Raw genomic sequence first — 15300 nt, 5'->3', positions numbered from 1 at the left:
TAAAAGAACAAAGAAATCCCTACCTCAAAAGGAGAACCCATGGGGAAGAAAAGCCAAATTCGAAAGTGCTCCAATCCCAAAGTTTTTCGGATCAAAACGAAGCCCACGCAACCCTCTAACTTTCTTACAAAAAGATGAGGGTCGGAACACCCAAGAACTAGATCAATCCCTAGAAAGAAGTTTTATTTTAGAGAGAGAGGCTCTCAAAAATGGGGTTTTGAAAAGTAGGAGAGAGAGAGAGAGTGTAAAAAGTGATTTAAAATATTACAGTCCAGATCTGATATAGCGATCCCGGTTGTCCCTTTACTGTTCTGTTGTATTTCGGACTCGGTTCCGTGGAGTTGGTAGTTGTATCTATCTTGTCGTCGTCCTTTAATTCCATTTGTTTGAGTTTTAGGATGTGTTGGGCATGTTTCGAACAGGTGGGTTGAACCTTGGTCTGAAATCTTGTTGGCAGGTTTTTGGTCGTTCTGCTCGAACGGGCCTTGTTGCGCTCGAGCAGATATTGCACACTCCCAGTATTTCGTGTCCCTGCAAAACTTCTGCAGGTGTGATTTTTACGCTCGAACGGGTTTCTTTACGCTCGAGCGGTAGCGGTCGAGCGGGTACTCTAGCGCTCGAGCGGGTAGTACTTTTTGGTGTAAGTTCTGAGAGGGGGAAATCTACGCTCGAGCGGAGTGGTTTTCGTGCTCGAGCGGACTGGTTTTCGTGCTCGAGCGGATGCACTTTATTCTTGTGTCTTGGCGCTCGAGCGGGCCTTCTTGCGCTCGAGCGTACCTAGTTTTTTGTTCTTGACGCTCGAGCGTTGTGTTCTCCGCTCGAGCAGGAATGTCGTATATCAGTTTGCAGCTGGGTGTTTTAAAATCACTTTTTACATTCTCTCTCTCTCTCTCTTACTTTCTAAAAAGATATTTTGAGAGCTCCTCTCTCTAGAAACTCCCTTCTCTCTAGGGTTTGATCTAGTTAGAGTGTCTCACTATCCTCCGGCCTTTGTAAAAAGTGTGTGGATCGTCGAGGGCTCCATCTTGATCCGTGGATCTTTGAGTTTGGAGCATTTTGGTTTTCTTCAACTTCTCCGTTTGAGCTCTAACTTCGAGGTAGGGATATCCTACTCCTTCTTATGAGTTTTGTCTTTGAATTTTAGTATTTTGATGAGTTGGGGGTTGTTGGGTAATTTTGAGAAAGTTTGGGCCTTTGTGTAATTTTACAAAAGTTAGGATTTTGTTTATATAAACGTATATGCATGTTTGGCATAGAGAAACGAGATCAATATTGGTTTATTGGTAAAAATGGAACCTTAGGGTTGTGATGTTAATTATCGGAAATGCTCTAATTACATTGATGAATTAATTGGTATAATTAATTTGAAGAAAAGAAGAAGTAAATTGAGAATGTTGGAATTGGATGTGTATGGGATTAAAGGGTGTAGTTTGATTCGTTCATCGCTCACCTAGTTAAAATGTTGATTATATATCCATTTAGAAATAACTGCTTTGGGCTATCGGTGGAGGATAGTCTTGATTGTTGTAGACACTACATGATGATTAGGCAAACTAAAACTAATCGATTGAGTATGCTATTGAATATAGCAACTGGAATAATACATTAATTCTATGTATTGATTGATTGTATATGATCTATGTTTATATACATGTGTTGTGTGGGAGGAGATGGGGGATGTACTCCACGGTTTAGGGGAAGATAGGGGATGAACCTCTAAACCGAATTTTGTGTGACATTGATACAGCACTACAATATGTATCAAGTGTTGATTATGGAAGTGTTTGAATTGATTTGATATAACACTAAAATGTATATCGTTATCAATTGTAAAGTATAGAAGTGATTCTATGTTATGTTGATACAACACCGAAATGTGTATCTTTCGCAAAGTGTGGGAATGGTTTATGTGTTATTGATACAGCATTAAAATGTATATCCCTCATGAATTTTGAAAGTGTTTTAAAGATGAGTCTAAATCTCATTAAGTTGTTTGGCTAGGTGTTGAGCCTTGTTTTCAAACTCAAAGTTGGAAAAGACATGGGAAATGAAATGTAACATGGACTTAATGTCATGAAATCGAAATGTGATATATTTGGATGTATCTGTGTTGACCATTTATCAACTGCTAATCTTTTAGTTATTGTTCATGGCTGGTTTAGTGTATTTCTACTGGGCTGTGGCTCACCCTTTATGGGACATCATTTTCAGGTACAGATAGCATGCCACCTCCAAGGACATAGCTTGGGAGGCTAGAGGCAGACAGACTGCTTTGTTATTTGCTTTCTTTTGATGTATTACATGTAAATTCAAGCCAATGGCTTAATATGTATTGAGTTAGCACTCTTCTTTTTGTAACCAAGTGTTAACTTGGAAAGCTGTAAGCCCGTAGGGCATTTGCTTTTGTTGTTAACATGTAATACTTTTGTAAGGGACCGCTCTGATGAATAGAAGAATATTTATCTTTTATACCAATGCATGTCTAAGTTGATGGGTTTTAATGTTATTTTTTTGAGGGTGTTACAACTTGGTATCAGAGCGTACCGGGTTCGAATACTTTGGGTACGTGGGAAGTGATTAGTATCACAATGGGTTTGTCTCGCTTGTTAGAGACTTAAGTGTAATGTAATGTGTTTATGTGATAACATGTTTATATGACTATTTGGGTATGGGATTTAGTTTCTAGGATGTTGATTGGATCCTTGGGTTCCTGTGAGTCTTGTTGGAAAAGCACTTGATCAATGCTGTTTCTAACCGGAACTCTAGTAACGCCTCGGGACTATCATTATCTGGAAATGAAATTCGTAAGTGCTTATGTGATTATGTGGAATGAATTACAGCTGTCCATGTATTAGGACGCGAGTGTTTAGTTTTGGCACATTTATGAATGTGCTAACATTCTTCGTTACCTTTATTAGGATGTTAGGACGAGGACGTGGTAGACGTGACAGACGTGGTAGGTCGGAGATGCCTTTACCGGATGATATTCCGACACAGCAGGAGGGGGTTGGCTAGGCCAATGTGGCTGAGCCAGCAAGTCAGGAGGCTATGGGCGCATTAGCCCGAGGGATAGCCGATGCTTTGAGGGAGTCTGTGGGTATTTTCCGAGCTGAGAATCCAGTTCAGGCTCCAGTTCAGGCCCAGGTTATTGAGGCAGGGCCTTCTTTCTTGAAAAGGGAGTTCTTCTGCTCTAACCCGGACGAGTTTATTGGGGATCGGAAGGAGCCACTGAAGGCTGACGAGTGGTTAGAGCAAATGAGTAAGACGTTCGAGATGCTTGGCATCGAGGACGGAGCGTTGAAAGTGACCTTGGCATTTTTCCAGCTTAAAGGGGGTGCGGATCAGTGGTGGAAATACATGAGGGGCCGTATTGCTGGCACGTGGGAGGCTTTTGTGGAGACTTTTTAGGAGAAGTATTTATCTCCAGCAGTCAGGGAGAAGCTGAGAGACCAGTTCTGTCAGCTTTTACAGTTGAGTTCTTCAGTAGCCGAGTGTGAGGCTGCTTTCACTAGCTTGTCCAGGTTCGCACGTGAACTAGTGGTGTCCGAGGAACGCCGTTGTATTGGGTTCGAGAAGAGGTTGAGGCGCGGCCTCAAGATGAGAGTTGGTGGTTCGATGATCCGAGATTATGGGCGCTTGGTTGATGCTGCAGCCCATATGGAGATCATGATGCAGGAAGAGGAGGGACAGAGAGGCTCCAAGAGGAGCCAGGATGGTCAGGGTGATGGCAGGAGACAGAGGAATACTAACCCTCAGCAGTCTCAGGGAGGTGTTGCTAGATCGACCTTTCTGGTGCCGAGTGCAGGTTCGGGAAGAGGTAATTAGGGAGATTTCACCTGTTACAAGTGTGGTCAGTTGGGCCATAAGGCTTCAGTTTACCCACAGAGGGGAGGAGGTCAGAGAGCTGCTTCATCTTCAGCTAGACCGCAGAGCCAGAGTCAGGGCAGGGGTCAGCCCTTGTCTTGTTATCAGGTGGTCAGCTTGGGCACCTGAAGAGGTTTTGCCCACAGTTGAGTGCCACTTCGGGCGCGTCTGGTTCTAGGCAGACGCAGGGTTTTCAGCCAGCTCAGTCTGTGCAGGCCTCGAGGGCCAATCAGGGGACTTCATCGTCCCAGTCTGTGCAGCAGTCGTATGCTCCGAGGGGTGAGCAGTTGGATCAAAGGCCTACAGGGAGCGTGTATGCTGTTACCGCGCAGGACCTAGTACCGGCTCCATCAATAGTGAGAGGTACCTTTTTGTTTTGCAACTCAGTTGCTAGTGTATTAATTGATACGGGTGCATCTCATTCTTTTGTATCTGCTGCATTTGCATATGTTTTGGAATTGGAGTTGGCAAAGGTAGCATCTCCTATATGTGTAGTATCGCCTGTTGGTGGTGAGTTGATCTTGAAACAAGGTGTTAGAGGTTGTGATATAGAGGTCGCCGACCATAGGCTTCCTTTTCCTTTTGTTGTCATGCGCATGAAGGGTTTTGATGTTATTTTGGGTATGGACTGGCTATCGTCATACCGGGCCGTTATTGATTGCTACCGCCAGAGGGTCACAGTTTGTACCTTAAGCGGGGAGTGTTTCCATTTCTTGGGGGATCGGGTTGGTAGTGTGTTGCCACCGATGTATGATCCGCGAGGGCGGAATAAGCTTAGTGGTCTACTTACTAGCTTTTTTAGTGGTGGGTGTGATGAGACCCAGATTGTATTGTGGATGGTGGTTTGTGAGTATTCGGATGTTTTTCCCAAGGATCTCGTTAGTTTGCCATCTCACCGAGAGATAGAGTTCTCTATTGATCTAGTGCCCGGCACAGCACCGATTTCTATGGCACCTTATCGTTTTGCCCCAGCCGAGTTGAGTGAGTTGAAGATTCAGCTCCAGGAATTGCTAGATAAAGGTTTTGTTCACCCTAGTGTTTCGCCGTGGGGAGCACCGGCCCTCTTTGTTAAAAAGAAAGATGGTGCCTTGAGATTGTGTATCGACTACCGAAAGTTGAATCGGGCTGCGGTTAAGAATAAATATCCTATGCCCCGTATAGATGATTTGTTTGACCAGTTGAAAGGTTCCCGTTGTTTCTCTAAGATAGACTTGAGATCGGGTTACCACCAGTTGAGGGTCAGGGAGGAGGATATTTCTAAGACGACATTCCGTACGCGGTATGGCCATTATGAGTTTCTGGTGATGCCATTCGGGCTTACCAATGCATCGGCAGTCTTTATAGACTTGATGAACTGGATCTTCCGGGAATTCTTTGACCGTTTTGTAGTCGTTTTCGTGGACGACATTCTAATTTGTTCGCCTTCAGAGGAGGAGCACGAGAAACACTTGAGAGTGGTGCTTGAGTTGTTTAGAGCCCATAGGCTTTATGCCAAGTTTGGGAAGTGTGAGTTCTGGCTAGGAGAGGTCAAATTCTTAGGCTATGTGGTATCTGGGGAAGGGGTGCCTGTTGATACATCCAAGGTAGAGGAAGTGCAAGATTGGGCACACCCTAAGAGCGTTTTTGAGATCCACAGTTTTCTGAGATTAGCTGGGTATTACCGCCGGTTTGTGAAAGATTTTTCCAGGTTAGCTTCGCCATTGACTAGGCTGACTCGGAAGGGAGTCAAATTTGTATGGAGTGAGACTTGTGAAAAGTCGTTCCAAGAGTTGAAAGTTAGATTGACCATCGCTCCGGTCTTGATTATTCCGGAGAGAGGATTGGGTTATGCAGTTTATTGTGATGCCTCACGAGAGGGTTTGGGTTGTGTGTTGATGCAAGAGGGGAAAGTGGTAGCTTATGGCTCACGTCAATTGAAAATAAATGAGAAGAATTACCCCACATACGACCTAGAGTTAGTAGCAGTGATCTTTGCCTTGAAGATTTGGAGGCACTACCTTTATGGTGAGAGGTTCGAGGTGTTCTCGGACCATAAGAATTTGAAGTATCTGTTTACACAGAGGGACTTGAATTTGAGGCAGAGGAGATGGATGGAGTTCATTGAGGACTATGATTTTGAGTTACACTATCACCCGGGGAAGGCCAATGTTGTGGCCGATGCCCTTAGTAGGAAATTCATTAGTGATGTAGCATGTATAGCCATCCGGAAATGGGAGATGTTGGGTGCACTTGGCGAGTTTGATTTGCTTCTGGGTGAATCTGTTGAGGCTGCAGCCTTATTTTCTGTTGTTGTGCAGCCTACACTTGTAACCCGAGTATTAGAGGCGCAAAGTGGTGACCTCGAGGTAGAGTCCTTCCGGGAGAAGATCTCCAGTGGAAAAGGTGAGAAGGGTTTGACGGTGTATCCCGACCAGAGTGTGAGATACCGAGACCGTTTGTTTGTGCCGGAGTCTTGCCGAGAGGAAGTACTCCAAGAGTTCCATCATTCACGCCTTGCGGTGCATCCGGGAGGCACTAAGATGTGTCGGGATTTGGGTCGCCAGTTTTGGTGGGACAAGTTGGAGACCGCAGTCATGGTCTCCACATATGACGTCAGCATATATGAGTTAGCTTCGATGTCAGACTGTGCCACCATTATTTGCTCAACTGACATCGCTGGAAAGCTGAAAGCAAGGGAAGGAGGAGGAGCACGCGGTTGAGGTTCAGGGTAGTCGGAATCGGTCATCTCCGTTGTGGACTCGTTAAGGTCTAGAAAAAGAGTGAGAGAACCGTGGGAAGAGGCCATAACAGAGGAGAGTAGTGCAAAAGAATGGGGTTATAGAGTGGTGATAGAGAAAGTTTACAGGCTTTTTCTCTGCCTCTCTCATAGGCTTTGGCTTAAGAGAAGAGTGAAGAAGAAAAAGACAAGGTGGGAAAAAAAGCTTGAGGCATCGTTGAAGATCGGGGCAGCCTGTCGATTAGGCATCGTGATTGTTGAAATTGCACGGCCAGACACGACGCTCGAAGAAGATGAAGGAAGGGGGAGACAGAGAGAGAGACAAAAACAGGAGAGGAGAGAGAGATGTGTATATGTATATATATATATATATGTATGTATGTTTGTATGTATGTATGTATATATGTGTGTGTGTGTGTGTGTGTGTGTATATTTATGTACATATATGTCTGTGTACATGTAATTATGTATATTTTGTCCGTATATGTATATGTGTGTATCTGTATACGTATATAGTTTGCCTGTGTGTATATGTATACATATGTAATACGTATTTTGTATATTGTTCATGTGTATATGTAACCTTCCCCCTCTCCGTGTGAGATACGGTTAGGTATGCTTGCTAGGTACACCAAATTTTCTCCTTTCACGTGAAACGTGTTAGGATTTGAAGTTTACCCGGTGAAAACCTTCCCTCTCTTCGTATGAAATACGGTTAGGTACGCCTGTTGGTTATACCACATTTCCTCTTTTTACGTGAAATGCATTAAGATTTTCAAGTTTACCCTGTTAAAACCCTCCCCCTCTCTGTATGAAAACGATTAGGTACGCTTATTGGTTATACCACATTTTCTCCTTTCGCATGAAACACGTTAGGATTTTCAAGTTTACTCAGTGAAAACCTTCCCCTTTCCATATGAGATACGGTTAGGCATGCTTGTTGGTTACATCACCTTTGCTCATTTCACGTAAAATGTGTTAGGATTAGAAATTTATCCGGTTAAAACCTTCTCCCTCTCCGTATGAGATATGGTTAGGTATGCATGTTGGTTACACAAGCTTTGCTTCTTTCATGTGAAACTTGTTAGGATTAGATGTTTACCTGGTTAAAACCTTTCTACTTTCAGTATAAGATACGGTTAGATATGCTTGTTGGTTGTACCACATTTTCACCTTTCACATGAAACGTGTTAGGATTTAATGTTTATCCAGCTAAAACCTTCTCCCTCTCCATATGAAATATGATTAGAAATGCCTGTTGGTTACACCACTATACCTTCTCTCGCATGAAACATGTTTGGATTTTGAGTTTCATTATTTTCTCTTCTTACATGAAACGCGTTTGGATCTCACGTTCACTATTTCTCTTCTCACGTGAGACGTGTTTGGATTTTGAGTTCACCTTTCTTCTATCAACTGAGTTGTGGCAGATTTAATACAATGATATGACACATTTGTATGTGATGTATTCTCTCTATTATTTGTGTTATGACACATTTATATACGTTATACCCTCTGTTATGCTTTATATCATTCATACGAGGCTTGTCTTATATGTTACTATCTTCATACCTTTATCATTACTCCATGACAACGCATCCCATTACATTATCATGAATTTTCAAAACAACCGGCTATACGAAGCGTATAAGTCCAATTTTCAAGTGGCATTTCGAGCATATCATTTGCATTCTGCCCATGAACTACACTAGTTTGATTCCTTGCAAAGGGATACGTAGGCAACCTTTGGGGTTCAACTAATTGCATCTGCATTTTGTTTGTTTGCCCAAGTCTTACGGCCTTGTCAAAAGGGTTGTTTTCGGGCTTTGACATTCACTCATGTCATGAAATGACTTTGAGCTTTGTCAAAGAGGGGCAACTGCAGACACTCTATTTTGACTGGCCCTAAAACTTTGGCGCTTTCTTTTGATTACCCTATGATGACAAAACAAGAAGGTGTTTCTCACAGAATCCTCAATAAGAAAACTTAGAATTTGAGCCCTGTTTCTAACCCTAAATAGTCATAAATTACCTTTCCAAGGGAATATTCTGACCTCACGGTTGTGTCTAGAATGGTTCGTTTAGTTAGGATCAACCTTCGTTGCACTTCCAGGGGCTTCACTGAAAAATTCTCTCAAAATTTGGGTTACAGCACAAATATTTGAAACTTCATAGAATATTCTGTATGTAAGGGAATATTCTATTAAGGTCAAGGAATATTTCATCTATATGCAGAATATTCTGTTAATGCTGATGTGGCGATCTTGCTAGAGTGGCATGACTGGATTAGTCCTTGCTGATGATGTGGCGCTGATATGTCTTTGCCCAAAAAAATGAATTTAAGGAATGCTTAGAAGGGGGTTTGAATACTCAACCTACTACTTAGCACCCAACATCTTAACCACTCTGTCAAAGCTTTGCCTTGTGTTATATTTCCCCTTAAATAATATTTGACCATTCTAAACTAGTAGGCAGAGAAGGTTTTCTTTTCATTTTTTATGTGTGTATGGGACACTCCCCTACCCCATTGGCCAACCCATATATCACCAAATACATACCTATCCCCCATTGTCAAAAAGAGATTTTGTTTGCATCCATAAAGGAGTATCCCATGCAACCACCTTGAAAATTCATCTCTCCTATCACATTCTTGTCTCCCACATTCTTTTTGACCTTAACTCTCCATCATTGCCTATATAGAATGATCAGATGGTAAGAGAGAAAGAGGACCACGAAATTGAAGAGGAAAGAGTGAGAAAAAGAGACAAAAAAGAGAGAAAATTCAAGTTTTGAGCCAAAAACACTTACATCTTCCATATACACCTTCCATGGCTTATACACACTAAAATTCCACCTTTTATACATCCAAAACAACTCCAAAATTTTTGAAATAGCTAAATTTTAGTAGTGATTGATCAAAGGAAAGAGTGAGTGTTATTGAAAGTGAGGAAAAATAAGAGAGTTAGCTACTTTTCCACCACACATACCCATGACTCCATTCTAGTTTCGAATTGAGGATTGAGAACACACTTCCTAAACTTGAGGGTGATCAAAAGGAAGTTTGGAAATCAAGAAGTTCAATCTTTCTTTAGAAGGTGAATTTTTAGTCTTTCATTTTCTTATATTTTCTATCGTATATTTATTTTCTTACTTCTTATTTCATAGTGTTTTGTTATAATCCAAGTAGTTTGTTTATCTCATATTTATTTTCTTGCTTCTTAGTTCATAGTGTTTTGTTATATTCCAAGTGGTTTGTTTCTCTTATATTTATTTTCTTACTTTATACTTCATAGTATTTTGCCATAATCCAACTCATATTTATTTTCTTGTTTCTTGTTTCATAGTGTTTTGTTATAATCCAAGTGATTTGTTTATCTCATATTTATTTTCTTACTTTATATTTTATAGTGTGTTGTTACAATTCAAGCGGTTTGTATAGCTCATTATTATTATTATTATTATTATTATTATTATTATTATTATTATTATTATTATTATTATTATTATTTTTACTTATTTCCTTGCTTTTGTTTTATCTTAGTTGTGTTGTAAGCTAACCGGTAGTGGTTAGTTGAGCCAACTACATATTTCTTGTTTATTCATTTTCTTGATTTTGCAACAAGACAGGCTTTGCTCGGCCTAGTTGGCTGGCCGGCATATTTGGCTGGCGGTTAGTTTCTTTTGGACAAGATGGCATAATCTCCCAATGTTGACCAATCTTCGCCGACGGTTCCAAGGAACATGAAGCTTTTATTTTGTTTCTTTTTATTTTGAGTGTTTTGTAAGGTTATGTTTTATTCTATTGTAAAATTCCCTCATTTCTCTCTCATTTGGTTTGTAATAATTTCCCACCCCATTTCTTTCTATCCCGTTCTTTCACTTGCTTTCCTTATTTGTAGATATGCATCATGTTTATTTCTTTTTTTAATTTTTTTCGTTATATCCATATTTTGCATTCATGTTTCATACATCTTGATTCGGCTAAGTTTGCATTTGTGAATTTAATCAATTCCTATGTGATTATGTGCGCTACCTCATGTTTTTGAGATGATTCACATGTCATATCTTAGAAGTCGAATCTTTAGTTGCATCTCATGAGTGAATTGTATTAGGATTTTGTATATAAGATCATGCATGTTTTACTAACTTTGTTTTGTAACTGTTCGCGGAACGTCGGTAAATATGTAAGTTTTGATACTTTAGCATCCCGTTTGTGTGTGTTTTTTTCTTATTATGTTTAAGCATCATACCATGTGGCTACTTGCTTACTTGATATAACTATATGAATGCCAGTGGATGGAGGTTGTGTCGCTTAATTTGGAATAATGTTGATTTTTCATGTTTGTAAACTCAATTTATTTGGGTTATACATCTTCAAAACTCTTTCAAAATACATGAAATCAAATTATTTTAAAATAAATGACATAGTCTATACTTGTATGATTCACATAGTAATTTTTAGGATTTATTAAATAATCAAAATATGAATATATAAAGTAAATAAAATTCATATCATGGTTTAGTAAAGGCCGATCTTTTGATTGGGTGAGCATGGGTGCTCAATTAATGACCTTCCCCTCTTATACCTAAGGCTCTAAATGGAGACAACTTTGGTTATGACGAACAGTGGCCTTGGCACGAGTCATGAGTTTCCTAATTTTCCAAAATATTAGGTGGCGACTCTGAGATTTGATGACGCGGTCCATTTTTGGCAAATAATTTTGTAATAAAATGAATTTTCTATAAAGTTGCCAAATCTAGACTCTCATTTATGTTTCACATTGCATTCGTGAAATTAAATCGAAGAAATCGAGGGTCCGAACTGTTTAACGCGCACGAATACCCCTTGGGCGTGTTACACTCAGTCATCAATTTTTAATTTATTTCGAATCAAACAAATCAATCAACTTTTGATAAAACCACTAAAATTGCGCTTAAACCAACAAATCAATCAAATCAAAAATGATTTAGCTTAATTGGCTAGGTCATAATTAATTAATTAAATTTTTAAAATTTAAACTATATTGAATTGAAATATACACAGCACTATAATATTAAATAGGATGAGAGTATATGATTCAATTTATATTAGTAAAATAATTCATTTTTTCTTCTTTTTTCCATGTGAATTATCAAATAAAAGCTAACTAATAGAGATTTTCTTAATGGTTTAAAATTAAGAAATTCAAGAAAATTAGTATGAGATGTTGAAACTCTCACAAGGCTCCTCACTAAATGGGATAGGAGTATAAGATTCCCTTTATATGAATAAAATAACTTATTTTTTTTCCCCTTTTTCCGATGTGAGATTATCAAATAAAAACTAGCTAATAAAGATTTTCTTAATTATTTAAAATTAAGAAAATCAAGAAAATTAATGTGAGATATTGAAGATCTTTCAAGATTCCTCACTAAAAATACCATTTTTTTTATATAATAGACAAGCTTGCACAAGGGATCCTTTTTTTCCATTGCACTCTAGTTGCATATCTCAAAATATATTTCAAAACAAAAAAAATTTTGACCATGAAAATTTATTTCAAATTTATATGTGGATGTAGGTTTAAGATTTGTAGAAATGGGCTATATCTACAACGAATGTGGAACATTTATTACTTTTTTTAGATAATTTTATGAATAGTTTTTTTCTAGAGTTTTTAGTATTGCTATTTCAAAATCTCACAATATAGTTATATTGAGCGGACATTGATGGAATGCATTTCTAGGAACAAAAAAAGTTTCCTTAAACTTTTATTTATTTATTTATTTAAGGAGAGTAATTACATTATTATAAAAAAATATTTATACCATCAAATAGATAATAGCTAGAAGGTTAACAAATCTAACAACCAATCTATCAAGCCAAGCATAATAACCTACTACAAATTACATACAATTCCTATAATGGGTATAAACCATCTATCATAATGAGTATCAAACTCTCATCCATAAGAGTTGAACTTGAGATCTCACAACACAAAAGGTACTATACAACCATTACACTAAATGTCCTCGTTTAACTAAAGTAGAAAATCCATGATTAGGAATCTTGGGCTTCTTGTAATGCAAGTGGTTTCATAAATTGGAATAGATTTATTGATTATTAAAAATAACCATGTTTGGTGTTTAAGCACACCTCCCATTTGAAAATACAATGCCCTTTTTTGAGAAAGATTAAATAGTTGTTTGAGACGTGCTATATAAGTGTACTTTTTGAATTTTTGGTTAAAAAAGTAGAGGAAAAAAAAAGTACGTTTGGGATAATTTTTTGACTTTTTACGAAAATGTGTGCAATAAAATATTATAGTAAAATCAAAATGACGATTTTTCCTTTTGACTTTTTGGGTAATTGAATTCAAATGGCAAAATAATAATTTTTCCCTAGTGGCTTCCCCCACAAGCTGTCCTTGAATAGTATAGATTTTTTTACATTTTTTAATAACTTTTTGACTTTTTTATTTTATCCCAAACAAAGCCTAAACGCCCTTTTTTGAGAAACACTGTAAATTTTCTTGAGGGAAACTCATTATACGTGACCAAGGCTAATAATTACAATTCTTTGAATAACATTTTCTAAAACTAAAAACTAATAAATGAATGGATCAGCCAAGCATTGTCCTGGGCATTTTGAGATGGCTTAAATTTGGCTCTTGATAAATATAGCGATCCCAGTTTTTCCTTCCTTATTTACTGTATTCCGGACTCGGTTTCGTTGATAGTTGTGGTTGTCTGTATTTCATTTCCGTCCTTTAATGCTTTGGATTGGAGTTTAGAAATGTCTTGGGCGTGTTTTGAACAGGTTGGTTGAGCTTTAGTCCCATTTCTTGTTGCCCAGATTTTTGGTGGTCCGCTCGAGCGGATCCCTTCACGCTCGAGCGGAGTTTGCACATCTTCAGTAGTTTGTTCGTCTGCAAAAGTGCTGCAGATGTGTTTTTCACGCTCGAGCGGATTTCCTCACGCTCGAGCGGTCCTTGCGCTCGAACGGGTGTTTTTCGTCTGTAAAAGTACTGGAAGAGTGTAATCGACGCTCGAGCTGGTGTTTTTGCGCTCGAGCGGGTTCAGTTTTTGTGCTTGATGCTCGAGTGTCCTATTCTCCGCTCGAGCGGATTAGTCGTATATCAGATGGCAGCTGGGTGATTCTAAATCACTTTTCACACTTTCTTTCTCTCTCTTACTTTTCAAAACCTCCATTGGAGAGCACCTCACTCTAAAACTCTAACTTCTCTCTAGGGTTTGATCTAGTATGAGTGATCTCCTATCCTTGGGCCTTTGTAAAAAGTGTGGAGCTTGTTGAGGGCTACCTTTTGATCTGAAAATATTGGGGTTTGGAGCATTTCGAATTTCTTCATCTTCCTCCTTTGAGCTCTGAATTTGAGGTAGGGATAACTACTCCTATTTATGGTCTTTGACATAAACTTGTTGTTATTTTGATGTAATGTTGAAGTTGGGTAATTGTGGGTGTTAGGGTTTCAATATGATAAGAGGGGTTTTGTTCTTTTGGGCCAATACATGTGTATTAGGGTCCTAAAATGATGTTGTAGTTGTTTAATGATAATATTTGGACCTTTGGGTCAATATTGGAAAAAAGGAAAAAAAATGCCATATTTGGGTTTTAGTGGGTCATTAGTGTAATTAATGACTTCCATTGTGAAATAGTGAAATTGTGAAGTTATGAGAAAGAATGGTGGAGTTGGATTTAATAATCACTCACCTTTAAGAGTTATTGATAATTTATCTGTTGGTGCATTTATTATCTGTTTAGAAATAACTGCTTTGGGCTATCGGTGGAGGATAGTTTTGATTGTTGTAGACACTGTTGTAGACACTGCATGATGATTAGGTGAATTAAAACTAATCAATTTAAGTATGTTATTGAGTATGACGGTTGGAATAATACAACGAATATGTGTATTGATTGGTCATTGTATATGATGAGTATTTGAATACATGGGTGCCGAATCCCGCGGATGAAATTTCCGTAAAATGACAATTTGAAAATAATTATACATGGGTGCCGAATCCCGCGGATGAAATTTTCGTAAAATGGCAATTCGAAATATTTATACATGGGTGCCGAGTCCCACGGATGAAATTTTCGTAAAATGGCCATAAGAAAATAATTACATATGGGTGCCGAATCCCGTGGACGCAATTTCCGTAAAATGGCAGTTTGAAGTATTGTTGGCATGAGATGTAGTTTCATTTAAGTTGTTTGGCCAGGTTCTGAGCCGTGTTTATAAGTTGAGAATTGGATAAGTAAAGGATTATGAAATGGGATTGTACTGTATATTGGTTTATATGAGTTAAACATTTATCAAGTGCTAATGTTTTAGTTATTGCTCATACTATGTTTAGCATATCTCTACTGGGCGTTGACTCACCCTATTTGGGACATCATTTTCAGGTGCAGGTGACATGTCACCTCCAAGGACGTAGCTTGGGAGGCTTAGTGGCTGAGAGACCTTTTTGATTACTTTTTGTATTACATGTATATCAAGCTAAGAGCTTATTTTGTGTAGAGTTAGTACTCTCCTTTTTGTAACCAAGAGTTGACTTGAAAAGTTGTAAGCCCGTAGGGCATTTACTTTTGTTGTCAACATATAATACATTCTGTAAGAATACTTTGATTTATGAAATGTGATATCTCTTTCTTGTATCATGGATGTCTGTTTTTGGGTTTATTTTGAGGGCGTTACAATAAAGGTTACAGAAACATTAAA

At 38.6% G+C, this 15300-nt stretch overlaps 1 protein-coding gene across 1 annotated transcript in view; it reads right to left on the bottom strand.

The window, feature by feature from the left end:
- The window catches only part of LOC145822098 (uncharacterized), a 41941-nt gene extending 35352 nt beyond the window's left edge, over positions 1-6589 (bottom strand). Inside the window, exon 1 of the mRNA XM_082918687.1 lies at positions 6431-6589. Coding sequence (XP_082774813.1) covers positions 6431-6589 — 159 coding nt within the window. The remainder of the gene's footprint in view (positions 1-6430) is intronic.
- Between the last annotated feature and the right edge of the window lie 8711 nt (positions 6590-15300).

This window comes from Camellia sinensis, chromosome 3 (assembly GCF_055761805.1).
Source record: "Camellia sinensis isolate YWXY chromosome 3, ASM5576180v1, whole genome shotgun sequence".
Lineage (NCBI taxonomy): Eukaryota > Viridiplantae > Streptophyta > Magnoliopsida > Ericales > Theaceae > Camellia > Camellia sinensis.
Note: the sequence above shows the minus strand (reverse complement) of the source record. Positions and strands in the feature narration are given on the sequence as shown.